This window comes from Cetorhinus maximus, chromosome 16, assembly GCF_964194155.1.
Source record: "Cetorhinus maximus chromosome 16, sCetMax3.hap1.1, whole genome shotgun sequence".
Classification (NCBI taxonomy): domain Eukaryota; kingdom Metazoa; phylum Chordata; class Chondrichthyes; order Lamniformes; family Cetorhinidae; genus Cetorhinus; species Cetorhinus maximus.
The window spans coordinates 68,527,262-68,550,092 of record NC_135894.1 but is presented as its reverse complement, the minus strand read 5'-3'; the positions used below and the strand labels follow the sequence as shown (position 1 = coordinate 68,550,092).

The window sequence follows — 22,831 nt, the reverse complement described above, 5'->3', positions numbered from 1 at the left end:
TAACATCATGGCCATAACTACCAGTATTCAAAGGGCTTGCTGGATCTCTAAGCAGTTCAACAATCTGACCTCCAAATTGCTAGGATTGCTGAGGACTGTTCTAGAAAATGACACTGGCTCCACAGTGCACAGACCTGCTGTCCTCTTTCATGAGCCATGTGGTCAGAAGATAGCCCTTGATACTCAGTAGCTATTCACTGGTTTGTCATGGTGGTTCAAATGCAGATGACACAGCAGCCTGGTACAAAGTATTAACCTGCATGACGTGCTCAGTATGGTCGCACACCAGCCGGCGTGGAATCCCTTTCAGTTGTGTTACATCTCAGAATTGACATACAGGGCCTGCAAAGCGACATGTGTGCAGGCAATAGCATCCTGCATCATGAGGGGGCCTGTAATTCTAGTGAACCTGTTTGCTCAATCTGCCTGCTTGTTGGCAAGAGAGAATGAAATGTGTTCAGCTGTTTGCATGCAAAGCCCCTGAGCTTCCTTATGCAATAGTGATGGTCACCTGCGAAAGGTTGGAAATATCTCCAGGTTCAGCCTGAAAGGAACCAGATACACACAAGTTCCTAGCCATGGTCACTTTCACAGCCACTGGCAATGCTGTCCTCCCCTTGCTCAAAGGCTGAAATTGTGGCTGCAACAGGTGACTTCATTGAGAACATTCTTAGTCATGCATGCACATCTAACACACTGTTCCTCATTGAGGTTCAGGTAGGAGAATTGCTCCCTGAAGACTCTGGGTGTATATGGCCTCCTGCTGAGAGCCCTTCTCACCCTTCTCCTCCTTCTTCTTCCAGCATCTTATCCTACTTTGCATGGCCTCTGCTAATTCTCCTTCCCAAGCTACAGGGCAAGGTGAATGCAAACTTCTGCAACTCTGTGTTGGTGCAAGCAAACCCTTGAAATCACACTAAGGCATTCAGCACCTGCCACAGCACTCCCTTTGGACTACAGCAACTTTAAATAACAGTACAACTTCCAAACATAAACCTCAGTATTAGCTAGTGGAAATCGACCAACAGCTAACCAGAAAACAGTTGATGGTGGTTAGGTCCTTCCTGCTGCTGAATGCTTGTTCGGCTGTGCAGCAAGAGAGACATGAGCTGGAGCTTTGAGAAATAGCACCACTGGAGCATGCTGATTGATGTCATGATCTGTCTACTCTACATTTAACGTGGACAGGGAGTGTGTGCCAGAAGTAAAGTCCTATCCAAGATGGCATCTGGCACTGGCTCCGCCACAAGTGTGCACTCACAGTGTGAACACCATTTTAGGAGAATGGCACCAGTACCATTTTTAAAAAAGTACTGCGCAGTGAACTAGCAGTGGTAACTAAACACTTAGTCAGAGAAGTGAGTTTTAAAGAGGGTCTTAAAGGATGAGAGAGGGGGGGAGAAGATGAGAGGTTTATGGAGGAAATTCCATAGTGTAAGCCCTAGATGTTTAAAGGCATTGCAGTGAGGAACGCTGAATCCTTGGAGGATTATAAAGATCAAGGAGAGCAAGTATATTTATACAACACCTGTTGTAATGTCCAGACTTCCCAAAGTGTTTTATAATCAATAAAATACTTTGAAGTATGGTCACTGATGTAATATAGGAAATATAGCAGCCAAATTGTACATAGCACAGTCCCACAGACAGCAAAGGAATAACTTATCAAATGATCTGTTTTAGGTCTTGGTTGGCCATGACAATAGGAGAAAATCCCATGCTTTTCTTTAGTGCCACAGGATATTTTACATTCACCTGAGACAAGGCATCAGTTTAATGTCTAATCTGAAAGACAGTACTTCAGACGGTATAACGTTCCCTCAGAACTGCACTGAAGTGTCAGTTTAGATAATGCGCTCAAGTGTCTGGACTGGGACTTGAACCCAGAACTTGCTAACTCATAGGTGAGCCACAGCCAATACCTGCAGAGATAGGTAGGCCTGAGGTCATGAAGGAATTTGGACGCAAGGATGAGAACTTTAAATTTTAGGCATTTGGGGGCCAGGAGCCAAAGTAGGCAAGAAAAGATGATGGGTGAGTGGGACTTGGAATGGAAAAGAAAGTTGGAGATGGGTGGAAGTTTGCATGGACAAGAGTGATCCAAGGGTGTGTTTTTTGAAGAGGGGTGATGATGGCAGATTTGAAAAGAAGGGGGTTATACTGGAGGAGTGGGAACCATTCATAATTTCAGCTAACATTGGAGTCAGGAAGGGAAGTTGGGATTGGCGATCAAGTTGAAGGAGTAAGCAATGGAGATAAAATAGAGATTTTTAAAAGTGCTGTCAGCCTTAGTGTCATTTGAGCTCCTTGCACATGTGAGGAGAGAACAAGCAATAGAGAGGCGTTGGAAATTAAGAAGAGAAACTGGGTGTTATCTTTGCATTCTAGGATGATCCTGGAATAGAACAAGTAGTATTAGTAGGAGAACTACAAGTTCAAATTTGCACATTTAACACAAGTTAATGTTTGCATTGTGAAATTGAAAATGTCTGCACAATGGTTACTAATATTAGGCACCTTTAATCATTTTCATTGTTCCAAGGCATATTGCCCTGTGCTGATATGTACTCAATGTGATCTCTCTCCCAAGTTACCTTGAACACAAAGGTTATTTGATTTGATTAATAAGTGAAGATTCCACTATGCCAATATTACCTCAGTACTGTGGGATTATGCCAGGATAGATCCTTCCAAATGCTATTATAAGTTCTTCATTGTTTTAATTTATTTGCGCAACCTTGAAAGAAGCATTGGACTTAGTTTTGCTAAGTTTTCTGTCATCCATAATCATGGTTGTAATGAACATGTGCCAAGGACTTTGAGACTGCTTTTATCAACAGCTGTGATTGCCATTTGGCTTGGATACACTTCATGAAACAACTGTTAATATTGGTAAAATGTTTGGTGTGATCTTCATCATCTCCACAGCTTCTTGCACTGGGGCTGCTAGTGTTATGCCATCATTGTTGAGGATTTTTTTTAATATTCATTCTTGACATGAGTGTTGCTGGCAAGGCCTGCATTTATTGCCCATCCCTAATTGCCCTTGAGAAGGCGCTGATGAGCCATCTTCTTGAATCACTGTGGGCCATGTGGTGTAGGTACACCCATGCCGCTGTTAAGAAGGGAGTTCCAGGATTTTGACACAGCGACAGCAAAGGAATAGCGATTATAGTTCCATGTCAACATGGTGACTTGAAAGGGAACTTGCAGGTGGAGGTGTTCCCATGCACCTGTTGCCCTTTTCCTTCTAGGTGAAAGAGGTCTGAGGTTTAAAAGGTGCTGTTGAAGGAGCCTTGGTGAGTTGCTACAGTGCATTTTGTGTCTGTCATTATTAAAGCTGGGCCTGTTTTGTGCCAGCCATTGTTAAAATTAGGCTAGTTTTGTGTTGTAAGACCTAAACCCATCAAGGGTTTTGATTGAAATTCATCCAAACTCTCTTCATTTGAGAATCTTCCAGCTGACAGAGAAAAAGTAGCCTTCATTTGCTATCAGTACTTCATTTCTGTAAAAGTGAGGAGAAGGAACATTAATTAAAAACTGATGCACAAGAATGATCAGTGCTGTTCTTCAAGCTTGCTACATTACATCAGCTTACCATGTTGGACAAGTGATAAATCATTCCATTCCCATGTAATAGTGCAGCAGTATCACTTCTGGCTAAACAGAGCTTGAAATATTATTAAAAATAAACAAGGCCCACGATTGCAGAGGGAGCCTGCCGAAAAAGTGTGGGAAGATCACAGAGAAAAAATTGGCAGCCTGGCGCCATCTTGAAGTAAAAAGGATGGTTACTGCACCTATATTCTTAAAAGGGCAACAACATTTAAATTAGTACCTGCAAGAAAAATCAAACGGCCATGGATAGAAAATTAAAACTGCCAGACCAGTTTAGGCTAAGCTGAGGGCCAAACCAGACCCAAAATTGGGAGGCTTGGAGAAGAAAATTCTCAGATTACAGAAGTACATCAGGATTAAGTAAGAAATCAAAATAAGTACAAGTTAATACATTTTTATACTTGTTGGATGTATTTGTGGATAAAGTAATCCTAAACCAAGATTATGGATGAATGCTCAACCACATTTGATGTGATATTAAAAGCCTTTGACAAATATTTTAAACTCTAAGCCATGGAGGGCACAGACCTTAAAAGGTCTAGAACAACCCCAAAGTACTGAAGGGACAAGGAGACCACCAGGTGAGGGTGACAGGAGACCCCAGGGCGAGGGAGACAATACTCTCAAGATAGTGGCAGACCATGACAGCACAATGAAATGCACAAGCTGAAGAGCTTAGTACAGAAGAAAGAAAAGGCTGAGAAGCAGCCAAAAATAGAGCTTTTTGAAAATGCTGACACATTACCCAAACTGCAACAGCAGGTTGCAGTGCTGAGCGATCAGCTGGCTGTGAATGAAGGAAAGCTATCGGAGATAACCCAAAAGAAACAAAACCTGCAAAAAGAAAATGAAAATATTCCACAGGAAAATGTTCATATTAAAGCTGAGCTGAAGGAACTTAACCAGAAGTACAGCCAAGCACAACAGTAGGCAGAACAAGAAGTCACTGCCTGAAAGACTCTTTGAAGAGTCAAAACCTAGTACTGGAGAATCATGATGAACCAAAAATGATGTTGATTTATACTTCAGCAAAAGCAGCATTGGTGCTATCAGTAGCAACAAAGCAGTGCACTGAGCACAACGTGAGTTGGCAAGAGGTCAACAAGAAAATAAACAGTTAAAAGAATAGCTGATTGACCTTCAAGATCAAATGCAAAAGGAGTATGTAACTCTTCAGTGTGAAGCAATGAAGACTGACTTGAACAACTGAATGGAAAAACAGCAGAAGAGTCTGTTGAATTACAAGAAAAATCAAAATGAAGCAATTAAACTCTCCAAAGAAAAGGCAAACCTTGTGAAGGATCTTCACACACTGCAAGGATCTCTTAGGTCAAAGTTTGTTCCTCTGAAAAATTACGAAGAGAAGCAAAATAAACTTAATGTCACTCTGAAGAACCAGTTGGCAGAGAAGACTCAGCAATGTTCTATATTTCAGGAGGAAGCCAGGAGGTACAAGGAAGAAGCTGAGGAACCAGCTGAATGAAAAAGAAGAGGCATTGAAAGGAAAAGCCATAGAACTTTTCAAGCTACGAGTGGATACTGAAGCCATGTGTAGCATGATTACAGAACTAAACAAGTTCTGACCTGGCCAACAGTGAAACTAAAATAAAAGACAAAGCCCTGTTACAGACGAAGACAAATAAGATTGGAAGATGTAAATCCAATGCTGAAGCTCAAGGAACTAGGAGAAAAAGCTCTGGATGCCTCAAACTTACTGAGAACCATTGAGTTGTTGAAAAATGAAATGGCTAAAATTGTGAACCAAGTGGAAATGAAGGTTCCGTTTTTTGAAATGTCAGTGTCCAGCAAGGTCATGGTGGACCCCACGGAAAAAGAAAATCCAAGTCCACTCTAGGAATGAACAGAGTGCACATTCCCTTTGGAAGAATTGGCAAATCCACAAGTGCCCAAACAAAGCAGACAGGTTGCTGATAAAGAGATATGCAACTGGAAGGAGCAATAAAGCGAATCCAATAGAGGTAATCAAGTACTGGAAACAAAGTACAACAATTTCAATGCCAAACCAACAAAGTCAACCCAGAGTAATTGAGACTACCATTCCTCCAAATGTGACAGAATGAGATCCGGAAAAATTGTCAAACCCCCAGACCATCTGAATTTATAAAGTCAGAGACTTGAAGGGGGGAGGTGGGGTAGCAAGTAAAGTAAAGATTGTATTGTAAATGTATTTGGGTAAATACTTGGAGTCAGGGTGGGGAGAGGTGTAGGATAAGGGTGTTTGGCGGAGTAAGGATTAATGTGGGACTGGAGAACAGTACCGCCCACATAGTGATGTAGAGAATCACATGATAGACTGTGGAGTAGAGTCTGGAAGGAGCTGGCATGGAGATAGCAGTACCTTGGAAATGTATATAGTTAAGGATTACCAATAAACTGTTTATGTTTAACCGTACCAGCTTCTAGACCTCTCTGTAAATCACCAAACAACCTTTACAACAGCCTTCACTGTAGAATACACAAAAACTGTTTGGAAATAATGGGGAACCAAGGGTCTAACAAGAATGAGAAACTTAGAATCAGTGTAAGCAAAGAAATAGTACTGGAGAAATTATTAGGACTAAATGGCAACAAATCCCCCGGACCTGACCACCTGCATCCTAGAGCTTTAAAAGAGGAAGCTGCAGAGATAGTGGATGTATTATTTTTGATCTTCCAGAATTTCTTAGATTCTGGAACAGGATTGTAAGGGAGTAAATGTAATCCAACTATTTAAGAAAGAAATTGTAGATCTATAGGCCATTTAGCGTATCATCAGTAGTAGACAAAATGGTAGTATATATTATTAGGGCCGTTAGAACGGAGCATTTAGAAAATTATATGATTAAGCAGAGTTAACACAGATCTATGAAAAGGAGAGAGTTTTCAGCAAATCTGTTAAGTGTAACTAGGAAGATGAATAAAGGGGAACCAGTATTTGTAGTGCATTTGGATTTTCAAAAATCCTATCTTTTATCATTTGATAAGATGCCAACCAAGATTAGGACTCATGGGATTCAAGTAATGTATTAGAATAGACTGTGGATTGGCTAATGGGCAGAAAAGAGAGTAGGAATAAACAACATTTTCAGGTTGGCGGGCTGTAACCCATGGGGTACCATATGGATCAGTTCTTGAACCTCAGCTAGCTACAATCTATGTGAATGATTTTAATGAGGGGACTGAGTGTAAAGTATCCAAGTTTGCTGATCATACAAAGTTAAGTCGGAAAGTAAGCAATAAGGAGAATGCAAAGAGGGATATAAACAGGTTGGGTGACTGGGTAAGAACATGGCAGATGGAATATAACTTGACTTAGGGAGAAGTTATCCACTTTGGTAGGAAAAATTTAAAAATTATATATATATTTTGAATGATGAGGGAATGTCTCTATTCAGAGGGACCTGGGTGCCCTCCAATATAAATTGGAGAGTTAACATACAGGTACAGCAAACAATTAGAAAGGCAAATGGTATGTTAACTTTTATTACAAAGAGATTGGAGTGTAAGAGTAAAGAAGTCTTAGTACAAAGAATTGGTGATACCGTACCAGGAGTACCATGTGCGGTTTTGGTCTCCTTGCCTAAGGAGAGACATACTTGCCCTAGAGGGGGTACAACAGAGGCTCACGAGACTGGTTCTTGGGTTGAGTGGCTTGATCTATAAGATGAGGTGTATACTACCTGGAGTTTTGAAGAACGAAAGATGATCTAATTGAAATATGTATAGTTCTTTAAGAGCTTAAAAGGGTAGATGCTGAGAAAATGTTTCCCCTGCCTGGGGAATCTAGAATACATTGGGTCACCGTGTTAATGACAGTCAAACATTTAGGACTGAGATAAGGAGAAATTCCTTCACTCAGAGAATTGTGAATCTTTGGAATTCTCTACCCCAGAGAGCTGTAGGTGCACAGTTGTTGAGTGTATTCTCAACAGAGGTTGATAAGAGTTTGGGTACTAAAGGAATTAAGGGATAAGGGGATAGTGCAGGAAGTTGGAGTTGAGTTGGTAAATCAGCTATAGAGTTGTTGAAGGGTGAAGCAGGCTCAAAGGGGCAAATGGCGTGGTCCAGCTCCAACTGCTTATGTTCTTGTAACTGACTTTTCATTGTTGTTAGCGCACTTCACTTAGGAAGTGGGCACTATTACAAATATCAGACCCATCCATCAAAATATGCAATGACTCCCCAGCCAGCCAAGTGCTATGGACCAGGTGCCTCTGGGGATATTTTTACAAGTAAGCTTCAATTGTCTTTACTTTATGGAGCAAAAAAACATTCTTGGGCAGGTGGAAAAACAATAATATTTTGCAAAGTGTCTCCCTGATCCAGTGGTTAATGCAAATTAGAAACCTTCTATTGTTTATATAACCGTACTAATTGCTAACCTTGTTTCTTTCTGCCCCTCCACAGCTTAGAGTTGTTGTATCTAGGTGGGAATGGAATCCTATCGATCCCTCCGGAACTCGCTAACTTGCCGTACCTCAGCTATCTGGGATTGTGTGACAACCGAATCCAGGGTCTCCCACCACAGCTTGCACAGTAAGTTAACAAAGGCCCCATTTAAAAATAAAAACATTGCTGCTTTACTAGGCAGGATGTGTGTTTCATTTAATTCATTCATGTGTGCTCTGCCTGAAGGCAGATCCTTGGCTCATTGTCGACTGGTGCTTCATCGTGAGCCATTTTCGTGACAGTTTTTGTCAGTGATGGTTTGCCATTGCCTTCCACTCTCCGGGCAGGATGAGGAGGCAGGTTTCAATTCGACCTCAGCTGGACTGGGAATCAAACCCATGCTGTTGGCATTATTCTGAACTACATGCTTGCCATCTAGGGCGGGACTTTCCGCACCTGCCCTCCACCGCGATCTTCCAGTCCCGCCGCAAGTCAATGGACTGCAGGCTGAGGCGCTGCCTCACGCCGCAATGGTCCTGCCTGGGATGGGGCTGGAAAATCCCAGCCCTAGTCAACTGGCTCAATTATCATTTCATAACGACAAAAAAATGTTTTTCCTTCAGTTTGCTCCATGCAGGAAATTTTTGAACACTCGCCTCTACAAACCGCTAGCTGCAGTGCTATTTCTGTATGTTTCAGGCTGAACTCGCTACGGTCACTCAGTCTTCACAATAACCTCCTTACATACCTTCCTCGAGAGATCCTGAACCTGGTCCATCTGCAGGAACTCAGTCTACGAGGCAACCCACTTGTTGTGCGATTTGTAAAAGACCTAATCTACAACCCACCATCGTTACTTGAGCTGGCTGGCCGGATTGTGAAATCCCGCAACTTATGCTATACACTGAAAGACATGCCTGGGAACTTGGTCAGCTACTTAGATTCAGCCAGCAAATGCCCAAATCCTAAGTGCGCAGGTAAGAAAGTGGTGCTTTAGGTTTTTGTTCAATTTTTTAATGGCAGGGGGTAAGCGCGAACCCGATTGACACCCCCGATTGGATGTACGCCGCCATTTTATGTGGGCGGGCCTTAATTGTGCGCTCCCTGTGTGGGCGGTGGGGGTGGGGGGGTGAATTCCCAGAGTCGGGGCCTGTGCTCTTTCGCGCATGCACGTAAAAGAGCGCAGAAATCTCCCAGAGGCACGGAGGTGCCTCAGGGAGATTAGTTTAAGTTATGAAAAATTGAATTAAAGAAAAAAAAAAATTTTAAGGACATGACCCTCATGTGAAACTGTCACATGAGCTGGGATATTAACATGAATTTATTCAAATTTTTAAATTTAATTAATGAATCCTTCATGAAACCTCACCCTGCCCGTGGATGAGGTTCCATGAAAAATGCGAAGGCCGCCTGGGCTCTTCGCCTCCCCACCAACCTTAAGGTTGGACGGGCAGCATTCTTAACAACTTAAATTACTTTCTTAATGCCCTTAATAAGCCTTTGACAGTTCAGCGGGCGCACAGCTGGGTCGGCCCACTGAACTAACAACCTAAATGACACGCGGTGACGTCGGGACACTCGCCCGACGTCACCGCACGTCATTTTACACGTCGACAATTGGGCCCCGCCCCCGCTTACCGACCAGAAAGTACTTCCCCTGCAAATTTCTTCCCAACTCACCAAAAGAAATCATTGAGGCTAGGTCAATTGAAACTTTGAAAACTGAGATCGATACATTTTTGTGAGGCAAGGGTGCTAAGGGTTATAGAACCAAGGCAGGTAGATGGAGCTAAGACGCAAATCAGCCATGATCTAGGTTGTGACTCTTCAGAGCTCTGAAGAAGAGTCATACGGACTTGAAACGTTAACACTGATTCTCTCTCAACAGATGCTGTCAGATCTGCTGAGTTTTTCCAGCCTTTTCTGGTTTTGTTTCAGATTTCCAGCATCCACAATATTTTGCTTTTACATCAACCAAGATATAATTTGATGGCCGAATAGGTTTGAGGAACTGAACGACCTACCCTGTTCTGTAAACCTGCTGACTGCAATAGTTTCAGCTGGCCTTTGGCATGAGAGGATGAGTCATGTGTTGGATTGGATTTTTATTAAAATCTTTCAGTGCTTATTTATCTGTTTTCTTGTTGGGATAAGAATGGCCAGCATACAAATGGAATCATTATTCACTCTCTGTCCAGAGTACTCCAGCACAGAGAGCATTATTTAGATGTAGTATACATTTCCTTTACCATCACTTTGACAACATGTGCAAACCTCAAAGTTCAGCCCATCACATTGGTGCCAGCTGAAAAGAGCTATCCAGCCTCGGATCGTAAGCCCTGTAGGTTCCAGCACTTCAGATGCATATCAAGTGAGTGATACCTCCACCCCCACAAGGTGAATTACAGGGAGAGATTATACAAACTAGGGCTGTAGTCCCTGGAATTTTGAAGGGGCGATTTGATCAAAGTTTTCAAGATATTAAGGGAACAGGCAAGGTGGGATAGTGAGATACGATTTCTGCTGGTTTGGTGAGTCTGAGACAAGGAGATATAGTCAAAAAAATTAGAGCCAGACCGTTCAGGAGCGAAACACTTCTACACACGCTGGGTGGTAGAAGGTTGGAGCTCTCTTCCACACATCAATAGATGCTAGAAAAATTGTTAATTTTAAATCTAAGATTAATAAATTTTGCTAATCAAAGATAGTAAGGGGCAAAGGCAGATATATGGAGTTATTGGAAGATTAACTACTGAATAGCGAAACAAACTTGCGGGGCTAAATGACATATTCCTGTTTTATGTTTCCTATGATCCCTTCATTTTTCTGTAGTCTTTCAAGTACCATGCCAAATTTGGAGGTTAGTTTTAACTAAGTATGGCTGCCTGAGGAAGCCACCTGAGAGGCAATAGATCACATTCTGTGTCTGTCTTTGGGAACTGAAACCGAAACAGACAGTTAATATCAAGAACATTTTGTAAATGACAAGGTGAACAGCATAGCTAATTGTAAAATGTATAAGTGCATTGCCACTAATGTTGCCACAGCACAGATACAATATATTCTATAGAACATGATGCAGAGCTTCAGAAACATCTGCTGGTTTCTGCGACCTAACCAGGTATTAATCAGAGCCCTGGGCTGCATGCTGACATACCTGGCTTCCTGATAAGTTCAAGCAAGTGTCACCGCAAACCTTAGGGTTATCATCAGCTTTTTAACAGACAATATGATGGATGGGCAAAATATTTACACAAGATTTACACAAATGTAGTTTCTGACAAAAGATTTGTGTGCTTGAAAGGTGACTACCAATCTAGACAATCAGTGATGTGGACCAGAGTTCTCCCTCACTGGAACCATTTCCTCTTTTCCTCAAATCTACCCCATTGGTCATAAATCTTATACATGAGAAGGAGAAAGCCTTCCAACCACATATAGTTAAGGTGACAAGTGGAAAACTGTTTATGCCGTGAGTGGTTAGAATCTGGAGTGTGGTGGAGGCAGAAGAGAAGATATTTGCAGGGCTATAGGGAAAAGGCAGGCAAGTGGGACTAGCTGAGGTGCTCCTGCAGAGAGCCAGCATGGATACGATGGACCAAATGGCCTCCTCCTGTGCTGTAACTATTCTATGATTCCATGAGGGATTCTGAAACATGCAGGAAAACTTTGGACCCATCATAAAAGGTACAAGCATTACCTCTATTGGTACTTTGTTTACAATGACTGAGGGGTTTGCCCTTTCTCAGTACAATCCAAGAAAACTGCATCATGCTGAAGTTGGCATTCACAAGAACCTTTAGGTCCTGATATGAATCATCAGTTCAGACATATGCCCCTTGTGTCTCCCAGTCAATACCTTTGAAATTCCCTCTTTAGCCTCCCAAATCCATATTAATTCATTGGGGCCACAGACTACCATATCCTGCTGGTTAGTTGTCTGCGGGATGAAGGGAGAGTGTTCAGTCTCAATGTCTACCAAGTGTCTAAGGAACGTCACTCACACCCCAGAAAACAAGAGTTACACATGCAGCCAAATGACTTTGTCAAACTTTCAAATAAGAGCTCCGAGAATTGTTATTTCATTGTAAGATAATGCATCGTTTAAATCACAGGTACTTTAGTTGCTTTCAGGGAGCTCTAGCATTAGATTCTTGCTCAGATTGTAAGTCATTTTCAGCTCACTTGTTTTGTTTATATCTACTGCACCTCAGTGATGAAGGCAAGACTAATGTAATGAGTCTCAGGTCAATCAGTTTCGGGATAGTATTTGCAGTGGTCATATAGAAGTTTACAACTTACATCCTACTGGCTAAAGAAGAACGTGACATCTCAGTGGGGGAGTGACAGAAATAAACATTGTTTGACTTCAATTATACTGTGCTTTTTATTCCTGCTTCCTAGGAGTTTACTTTGATTCTTGTGTTCGTCATATCAAGTTTGTCGACTTCTGTGGCAAGTACCGCCTCCCACTCATGCACTACCTGTGCTCTCCACAATGCTTCTCGCCGTGTAGTTCAAATTCACAGAGCGACTGTGACTCTGAAGATGAATTCAACATTCCACAACACCGGATGCAAAAAGTGCTCCTTGGTTAAATGTTTATGGAAGTTAAGAAATCTACAGTAAAGACTGGATCGCTGTAGTCCTGGAACACTTGAACTTATCTAATCCAACATACCAGGGTCTTGTTGACTACAATCCTTACATCTATTACAATAATGTTCAGACCTTCACATCAGTTTTGTGTATAATGGATTGTACAGTGTTCATAATCTTGGAGTATTATCACAGACCCTTAAATATTTGTACTAAAGCACTATATTTTTATGCCAGTAACTCTAAAATGTTCTGGTGTTTATTAATATTGGATGTGCAAAGAGCTATTTTGAATAACCATACTTTTAGAATATTATATGAAGCACTGCTATAATGTGTAATAATTACCAAAATTGTACTCTTCCATTTGAAAGGTTAATATTTGCATTTGGTGAGACAAGTTTTTATTTAAGGGGATCCTGGCTGTAAAGTTAAAATACACCAAGCAGGAAGGTAATTTTTGACTATTGACAGGCTGGATTAAATAGTGGGAGTCTTGATCTCTTTTTCAATTGTTACGCCATGTTGATTGTGAGAATTCTAGCTGAGAACCGCTTGCTGTGGACTTCAGTAGCAGGTTATAAGCGAGGAGAGGGCTTGTTTGGAATGATGGGCTCCCCCTTTCAATCCCACTTCTTCAGTTAGGTTGCTGTTCAGAGTTGTGACACTGAACAAAGCCAATGAAAATAAAGGGATAGAAACCAAGTTAGAAATGGAAGGAGAGGGAATGTGATAAGGTAAATGATTACCTGCAGCAAAGACAGTAGAGTAAAGGACATAGTTACACAGCTACAAACTGTTTAGGAGGTATTGGGCAGTCGTCATTTTTCAGATTTAAATTTCTATTCACAAGATTTATTATTCATTCATACTTAAGGTTTGAAAGGATTTAGTTTTTTTGTAGTTTAGGTAAGTTATGGATATTCCTGTAAAACAGGAATGTTTTACAGATTCATAGAATTACATTGATATCTTAAGCAAGTCTGTCAGTCACCTGAAACATACATCTATTGAGATGAGAGGCAAACTCCCCATCACTTTAATAGCACTGGAAGAGTATTCCTTGCTGTGAATTAGATAAGTACTTTGTGGAACTTCTGGTAAATTACAAAAGTTTTTTTGATGTTTTCTGAGCTTTTTAATTTTTTAAAAATTTACCTTTCATTTCATCCATCCAGTGTTGTTAAAATGAGTAGGGTGGGCCGGGGGGGGTGTTGCTGCTGCCTTCCAGTCTCTAGCTGGCTGGTGTTTCATTTTGTTATGCTAGCATTTAACTGCTTATAAGAATGAATGGGATTGTGTGATGTAATTCCTCCAAACTACATCAACAGGATGCAGATGAAATTAAAAGCCAGGTCATTCGAATGGAAAGTGAATTTATTGAACAACAATGGATACTTATGCAAACTGACTAGTTAGATGGAAATTTTTGACAAGCTGTAGACAATTTTGTTAGGGATTCAGAGCTTCTTGGTGTTGTCAGAAACTCATTTATTCTGTTTGGTTCAAAATGCACAGCAATAAAAGAAGTAACAAACTATACATGTATATTAATTACATGGGTGATTCTAATTTTTGAACAGAGTGTTGGGACAGGATTTTCCCTGCCAGCTTCTGAACCCTGCTGTCAGGTTCATATGGGGTCGGAAGTCCACAGTGTGGAAAACAGTCACTCAATGTGATCTTTCCCGGAGAGGCCAATTAATGGCCAGAGGGTGGACTCATGGTCCAACTAAAGACAGTGGGTGGGCTCTGGAAGCTGGAGGGCCAATCAGAGACCTTCCAACTTGAAAACAGCAGCAGAATGGAATGGAAGGTAAGTGCTTCAAAGTAGATTTATTCAAAAATAAATGTAAATATTGGCTTTTGGCAGCCATGTCACGACTTTTGGGGGGTTGGGCATCCTCTCTACAGGGCGGCCTGCAGTTGCTGTGGCACCCAGGCAGGCAGGCAGAGAGGGCCTACTAGCCTCCCTGGAGTGCTGGCCCCTTGGTCTGCCATCTGGAGGCTACCTCTGGGCAGCTAAACTGGTGCCCGCCATCTGAGGGAGCCTGGAGGTTGATTAAAATCCCAGTTTGCCTCCTTTAAGTGGCCTTAAACAGGCCTGATCTGCTATCTGCTGTGTGGCCAGTTAACCCTGCTTCCCGACCCACCTCATCTCCGGGCAAGTGGCTCGGGAGCAAGATGAAGCAGGAGAACAGGCACACCGGTCACAGCTGCTATTTTTAGCGCCCACCTGCTTCTGCCTCCAACCCCAGAGAGGGCTCGAAATCCGGCCCCTCATGCTGTCGGAATCTTCCAGTCCCGCCGATGTAAATGGAGATCTCATTGGCTTTCTGGCTGGAAAATTCCGGCCTTAGACTCAGACAGAAACACTGGGCAGTATTTAATCCAGGTGAGTCAGGTCTTACCTGCCGGTTCGAGAGCCAGCGAAAGCCTTGCATCTCTTCCTTAGCGGAAGGCTCCCCATATTAAGTGCCGATCAGGATCAAAGACCTCGGTGGCAGAAGAACCCAACCCCCCGTGAGCTGCAGGCCAATCAAGAGGCTGGCAGTTTCCACTCTGGGCAGCGCCAGAAGGAGCAGTGGGAGCTGCTGTCAATGCACACACCAGAGGCCCAGGATCAGTGAGGGGCTACAGGTTGGTGGGGTGGGGTGGGATGGGAGATGCCGGAGAAGGGAGTCGGCAGCATGGACTGGGGGTGGCTCTCAGTGGACCTCTTTCCGATGCCACCTCCCTCTGAGTGCCTTTGAATGAGGGTGCCCCCCACCACCCTAGAGCTTGCAAGCAAATACAACAGGGTTTGCTTTCCAGGTTTCCCCACATGGGAGTGACTCAGCCCACTGCTGGTATTCAACCAACGGCAGTGAGGATTAGGCCTTTAAGTGGACATTAAGTGTCCACTTTAAGGGTCTGAGTTGACAGCGGGGCAGGAAAGCCATCCACGAGCCTTCCCACCCTGAAGTTAATTGGGGCAGATGTGGGAAGGTGGCAGGGTCCCCACCTGGCACCCTCTCGCCCAATTAAATGCTCTGTCGCCTCCAAACCCGCCTCAGATGGAGGGCAATGAATTTTGTCCACTAAAGTTAGTTTTCAGCTACTTATAATCAAGCAGCAGAAAACAGTCCCATTGCATTATTAAACAGGAATCAATTTGTCTATCAATTCTTTCAGGTGTTTGGGGCCATGGTGAATGGCTTTCGTGGTGTTCATTGCAGGGCTGAAGAAAAATTATGGATTATACATGAAATGTTCTGCATACATTTTAAAAACTATAAAGGAGCAATTCCATGATCTCCTGCTCCCAGCAGGGGCCGCTCTCTTATGAAGTTCAGGTTGGAGGATAAGGTTTCAACACTCTGAGAGGTGTAATGCGCCCCTGCCCCACCTGCCCTGAGAGTGCAGGATTGTGGGATTAACACGTAAACATTGTTATCCTGGTGTTCAGATTATTGATGAACCAATTATTTGTGATGGTGAGTTAAGTTATTTTCTTCCCTCGAGCACAGCCCAAGGCCTAATAAAGTCAGTGGCATGTAGGAGGTTGTTCCGTTGCTGCCCTTTTTCTGCACTGGGACATTACAGTCACCTTGTTAAACACCAAAGTTGAACCTTTCTACCCCTCGTCATGTGGTGGTTAAAAAAATTTAATTGCCATGCCACAGCACAGCATGCTCAGTTTTCATTCGCTTTAGTAGAAAATGGGGCCTCTTTGCACACGTCAACTATCACAATGTTTTTGGACAAAGTTGATCAAAACATGAAAAAGAAAATCCTTTTAATAACCAATAGCTCATAATCTCTTCAGGCTTTCTTCCTTGATCCTGGCTTTAACTTAATTATATTTTGTTTCTAGTCTACCGTACACAGTAGAATCACAGGAAATCTGTATAATGTTAATCGTTAAAACAATTTTAACATTCATTGAACATGCAGTGCCTATTAAAAGTTCTTAGTTTCAGTATAAGTCCCAGTGTTCTAAAAAGAAATAGTTTTTTTTTTATTGATAGTTTTTAAAATATAGTTCTATGATTTGGTACACCCAGTGGGAAATGTTGCTTGCTCAGAGGGAATTTTGAGGTAATTTCTGGTTGTACACCATGATTTTCTATCCTTAATAACTATTTACATTCACACATGATCATTGGCCATTCTGCCTGCAGCATTATACCCAAATCAGTAGCTTCAGCAGTGGAAAAAAATGGGCTTTGTATATCTGTATGTGCATCAGACATCATAAAAAGTATAAAAACAGAATTACCTGGAAAAACTCAGCAGGTCTGGCAGCGTCGGTGGAGAAGAAAACAGTTGACGTTTCGAGTCCTCATGACCCTTCGGCAGAACTGAAGTATAGTTAGGAGAGAGGTGAAATATTCAGTTCTGCCGAAGGGTCATGAGGACTCGAAACGTCAACTGTTTTCTTCTCCACCGATGCTGCCAGACCTGCTGAGTTTTTCCAGGTAATTCTGTTTTTGTTTTAGATTTCCAGCATCCGCAGTAGCTTTTAGCTTTTTGTTTTTATCATAAAAAGTATGATGCTTATTCTGTTAACTATTTATTCCATTCCTAGTGAATGCATGGAGCCAAAGAACCTGTTTTTTTTTTTGCTGATACAAGTTTGGGTCAAGATTAGACAATATTTTTGCTAGAAATAAAGGATCCACTTTTAACTAAGTCAAAAACTTACTTTTGAAGAACCTTGGCTATATCAAGGTTACTCTGATCATGTTTTCACGTAGTAACCCATTTTCTAAATTTCGAAAGATGCTTGAGACTCTGAATGAAGTCAAACTACACATGAAAGTGACTCGTAGCTGAGAGAAAATCCAATTACCTTTAAATATATATTGTGTTTGAAAATGAAATTAAATGTTGGCGTTTATTGCAAGGGGAATGGAATAAAAGCAAAAAACTGCGGATGCTGGAAATCCAAAACAAAAACAAAAATACCTGGAAAAACTCAGCAGGTCTGGCAGCATCTGTGGAGAGGAGCACAGTTAAGAGCCCTCTATCCATCTCTACTCCCCCCACTTAAACTAGCTTATATTTCACCCCTTTTCTATTTTTCCTTAGTTCTGTTGAAGAGTCATGCGGACTCGAAACGTTAACTGTGTTCCTCTCCACAGATACTGCCAGACCTGCTGAGTTTTTCCAGGTATTTTTGTTTTTGTTATAAAAGTAGGAATGTTTTACTGTAGCTGTACAAGGGCATTGGCAAGTGACATTCGCACCACACAAGTGTCAGGCAATGACCATCTCCAACAAGAGAGAATCCAACCATTGCCCCATGATGTTCAATGGCATCACCATCACTGAATTCCCCCACTATCAACATCCTCAACGTTACCATTGACCAGAAACTGAACTGGACTAGCCATATAAATACTGTGACTACAATAGCAGGTCAGGGGCTAGGAATCCTGTGACGAGTAACTCATCTCCTGACTCCCCAAAGCCTATCCACCATCTACAACGCACAAGTCAGGAGTGTGATGGAATACTCCCCACAGCCTGGATGAGTGCAGCTCCTAGAACACTCAAGAAGCTTTTAACCATCCAGAACAAAGCAGCCCACTTGATTGGCACCACATCCCCAAGCATTTACTCCCTCCACCGCTGATGCACAGTAGCAGCAGTGTGTACCATCTACAAGTTGCACTGCAGGAATTCGCCAAGGCTCCTTCGACAGCACCTTCCAAACCCATGACCACTACCATCTAGAAAGACAAGGGCAGCAGATAGATGGGAAAGCCGCCACCTGGAAGTTCCGTTCCAAGTCACGTACCATCCTGACTTGGAAATATATCACCGTTCCTTCACTGTCGTTGGGCCAAAATCCTGGAACTCCCTTCCTAACAGCACTTGGGTGTAACTACACCACATGAACTGCAGCAGTTCAAGAAGGCAGCTCACCACCACCTTCTCAAGGGAAACTAGGGATGGACAATAAATGCTGGCCCAGCCAGCGAAGCCCACAACCCATGAATGAATTTAAAAAAAGACATCTGGAGTACTGTGTACAGCTTTGGTGCCCTTATTTGAAAAAGGATATAATTACGTTAGAAGCAGTACAGAGAAAGTTTACTCGACTCACTTCTGGGATGAGGGGCTTATCCTATAATGAAAGGTTGAACAGGTTGGGCCTATACCCATTGGGGTTTAGAAGAATGAAGGGTGATCTTATTGAAACATAAGATCCCGAGGGGACTTGACCTGGAGGATGTTTCCATTCGTAGGGGGAGAATAGAACTAGAGAACACTGTTTAAGAATAAGAGGTCTCCCTTTTAAGACTGAGATGAGGAGAATTTTTTTCTCCCAGAGGGTGGGTAGAATGTGTAATTCTCTTCCCTAGAAAGCAGTGGAGGCTGGGTCATTGAAATTATTCAAGGCTCAGTTATGCAGATATTTGATAAACAAGGGAGTCAAGGGTTATTGGGCAGCGGTGGAGGGGGAGAGGCAGACAGGAAAATGGAGTACAGACCACAGCCAGATCAGTCATGATCTTATTGAATGGCAGAGCTGGCTGAATTGCCTACTTCTGATCCCAAGTCCTGTATCAATGGCCTGTTTTAAACTTCATCCAGATTTCTTTTTCATGAAGAAGAAAATAAGGTGAAGTGTAAAATGAGTTGCCAATTCAAATCATCCATTTTTCACTTGGTCAAAATTTACAAACAGAATACTGCAATCATATGTAAACACCCCTATTCTGACCTTATGATGGAGGAATGGTTATTGAAGAAGCAGCTGAAGATAGTCAGCACAAGAATGTTACCCACCTGCAATTATATCCTGGGGCTAAGATGATTAGCCTCTGAAAACCATAGCTGTCTCCATTTGCACAAGGTATCACACAAGGCACTGGGGAGTTTTCCAACTGATCCCAATGGACTTTAATTTTACTAGTGCTCCTTTGTGCCACACTTAGTCAAATGGGGAGATGGGAGTTGTAGTGGTAATGTCACTGGACTAGGAATGCCCTGGGGACATAGATTCAAATACTACAGAGACGTGGTTACAGCATGATCAAGACTGGAAACTGAATATGCAAAACATTAATCATTTAGGTAGGATAGGCAAAAAGGAAAAGGAGGCAAGGTAGCGCTGCTAATAAGGGATGAGATCAGTACATTAGTGAAAGAAACAGCAAAGGTCAGCGAACACTGGTGGGAGTTGATAATAAGCCACCAAACTGTAGTGGTGATGTTGGTGTATAAATCAGGAAATTAGAGCTGTAACATGGGTAATACAGTAATAATGGGCAGCTTCAATTTACATATAGCCTGGGTAATCCTAATTAGCACTAGTTCTATGGAGGATGAATTCCTGGAGTACGTACGAGATGGGTTTCTGGCTTATAAGGTTGCCAAAAAATTGGTAAGTCCAAGGATTGGAAGCGATTTAGAATCCAGCAAAGGAGGATCAAGAAACTGATAAAGAAAGGGAAAAGAGAATATGAATGCAACCTAACTAAAAACATAAAGGTGGACTGTAAAAGCTTCCTTAGGTATGTGAAAAGGAAAAGATTAGCAAAGACAAATGTGGATCCATTACAGGAGAATTTATAGTAGAGAATAGGGAAATGGCAGCGAAACTAAACAATTACTTCGTGTCTGTCTTCATGGCGAAAGGTACAGAAAATCTCCCAGAGATACAAAGGGACCGAGGGGCTTGTGAAAATGAGGAACTGAAAGAAATTAGTACTAATAAAGAGGTAGTACTCAAAATTAATTGAAAAGAAGGCTGATAAATCCCCTGGACCAGATGAGCTACATCCCAGAGTGTTGAAGGAGGTGGCTAGAAATAGTGGATGCATTAGTGGTTATCTTTCAAAATTCTGGAAAGCTCCCTGCAGACTGGAAAGTAGCAAATGTAACCCCACTAGTTAGGTATGAAGGGAGGGAGAAAACAGAGAATTACAGAGCTGTTAGTTTCACGCCAGTTTCTTTTTATTTGTTCATGGGATGTGGACATCACTGGCTAGGCCAGCATTTATTGCCCAGCCCTAGTTGCCCTTGAGAAGGTGGTGGTGAGCTGCTCTTGAACCACTGAAATCGATGTGTTGTAGGAACACCCACAATGCTGTTAGGAAGGGAGATCTAGGATTTTTACCCAGCAACAGTGAAGGAACAGCGATATACTTCCAAGTCAGGAAGGTGTATGACTTGGAGGGGAACTTGCAATTGGTGGTATTCCCATGGATCTGCTGGCCTTGTCCTTCTAGGTGGTAGAGATCATGGGTTTGGAAGGTGCTGTCGAAGGAGCCTTGGTGAGTAGTAGGGAAGGTGTTAGAATCTATTATAAAGGATGTGACAACTGGACACTTGGAAAATAATATGATTTGGCAAAGTCAAGATTTATTTATGAAAGGGAAATCATGTTTGAGAAACCTGTTGGAGTTTTTTGAGGACATTACCTGTAGCATAGATAAAGAAAAGCCAATGGATGCGGTGTATTTGGATTTTCTAAAGGCTTTGATAAGGTGCCACACAGGAGGTAAACAAAATTAGAGCACATGGGATTGGAGGTAATGTACTGGTATGGATTGAGAATTAGTTAACAGACAGAAAACAGAATAGGAATAAACAGGTCCTGCTGATTACTAAGTACCGCCCTCCCTCAGCTGATGAATCAGGGATCCTCCATGTTGAACATCACTCAGAGGAAGCACTGAGGGTGACATGGGTGCAGAATGTACTCTGGGTGGGGGACTTCAATGTCCATCAACAAGAGTGGTGCGGTAGCGCCTCTACTGACTAAGCTGGCCGAGACCTGAAGGACATAGCTGCTAGATTGGGTCGGCAGCAGGTGCCAAGGGAACCAACAAGAGGGAAAAACATTCTTGACCTCATCCTCACCAACCTGCCTGCCGCAGATGCATCTGTCATGACAGTATCACTAGGAGTGACTACCACACAGCTTTTGTGGAGACAAAGTCCCGTTAACACATTGAGGATACCCTCCATCATGTTGTGTGGCACTACCACCATGCTAAATGGGATAGATTTCGAACAGATCTAGCAACTTGAGGCTGGGTATTCATGAGGCGCTGTGGGCCATCATCAGCAGCAGAACTGTACCTGAACACAATCTGTATCCTCATGGCCCAACATATCTCCCACTCTACCATTACCATCAAGCCAGGGGATCAACCCTGGTTCAATGAAGGGTGCAGAAGGCATGCCAGGAGCAGCACCAGGCATACCTAAAAATGAGGTGTTAACCTGGTGAAGCTATAACATAGGACTACTTGCATGCCAAACAGCATAAGCAGCAAGTGATAGACAGAGCTAAGCGATCCCAGAACCAACAAATCAGATCAAAGCTCTGCTGTTCTGCCACATCCAGTCGTGAATGCTGGTGGTCAATTAAACAACTCACTGGAGGAGGAGGCTCCACAAATATCCCCATCCTCAATGATGGGGGAGCCCAGCACATCAATGCAAAAGATAAGGCTGAAGCATTTGCTGCAATCTTCAGCCAGAAGTTGCCAAGTGGATGATCCATTTCGGCCTTCTCTGGAGGTCCCCAGCATCACAGATGCCAGTCTTCAGCCAATTCAATTCACCCCATGTGATATCAAGAAATAGCTGAAGGCACTGGATGCTGCAAAGGCTATGGGCCCTGACAATATTCCAGCAATAGTACTGAAGACTTATGCTCCAGAACTGGCTGCACCCTTGGCCAAGCTGTTTCAGTACAGCTACAACACTGGAATCTACCCGGCTATGTGGAAAATTGCCCGGGTATGTCCTGTACACAAAAAGCAGGACAAATCCAACCTGGCCAACCACTCCCCCATCAGTCTACTCTTGATCATCAGTGAAGTAATGGAAGGGGTCAACAACAGTGCTTTCAAGCAGCTCTTGCTTAGCAATAACCTGCTCACTGACACCCAGTTTGGGTTCCACCAGGGCCACTCAGCTCCTGACCTCATTACAGCCTTGGTTCAAACATGGACAAAAGAGCTGAACTCCAGCGGTGAGGTGAGAGTGACTGTCCTTGACATCAAGGTCACATTTGACCAAGTGTAGCATCAAGGAGCCCTAGCAAAACTGGAGTCGATGGGAATTGAGGGAAAAATCTCCATTGGTTGGAGTCATGCATAGCACAAAGGAAGATGGTTGTGGTTGTTGAAGGTCAGTCATCTCAGTTCCAGGACATCACTGCAGGAGTTCCTCAGGGTAGTGTCCTAGGCCCAACCATCTTCAGCTGCTTCATCAA

The 22,831-nt window shown here is 42.7% G+C and overlaps 1 protein-coding gene across 1 annotated transcript in view; it reads left to right on the top strand.

Annotated features, from left to right (window-relative positions):
• The window catches only part of lrrc58b (leucine rich repeat containing 58b), a 64,938-nt gene extending 50,778 nt beyond the window's left edge, over window positions 1-14,160 (top strand). Inside the window, exons 2-4 of the mRNA XM_078559980.1 lie at window positions 8,026-8,154; window positions 8,707-8,984; window positions 12,412-14,160. Coding sequence (XP_078416106.1) covers window positions 8,026-8,154; window positions 8,707-8,984; window positions 12,412-12,605 — 601 coding nt within the window. The 3' untranslated portion in view covers window positions 12,606-14,160. The remainder of the gene's footprint in view (window positions 1-8,025; window positions 8,155-8,706; window positions 8,985-12,411) is intronic.
• Window positions 14,161-22,831: the final 8,671 nt, after the last annotated feature.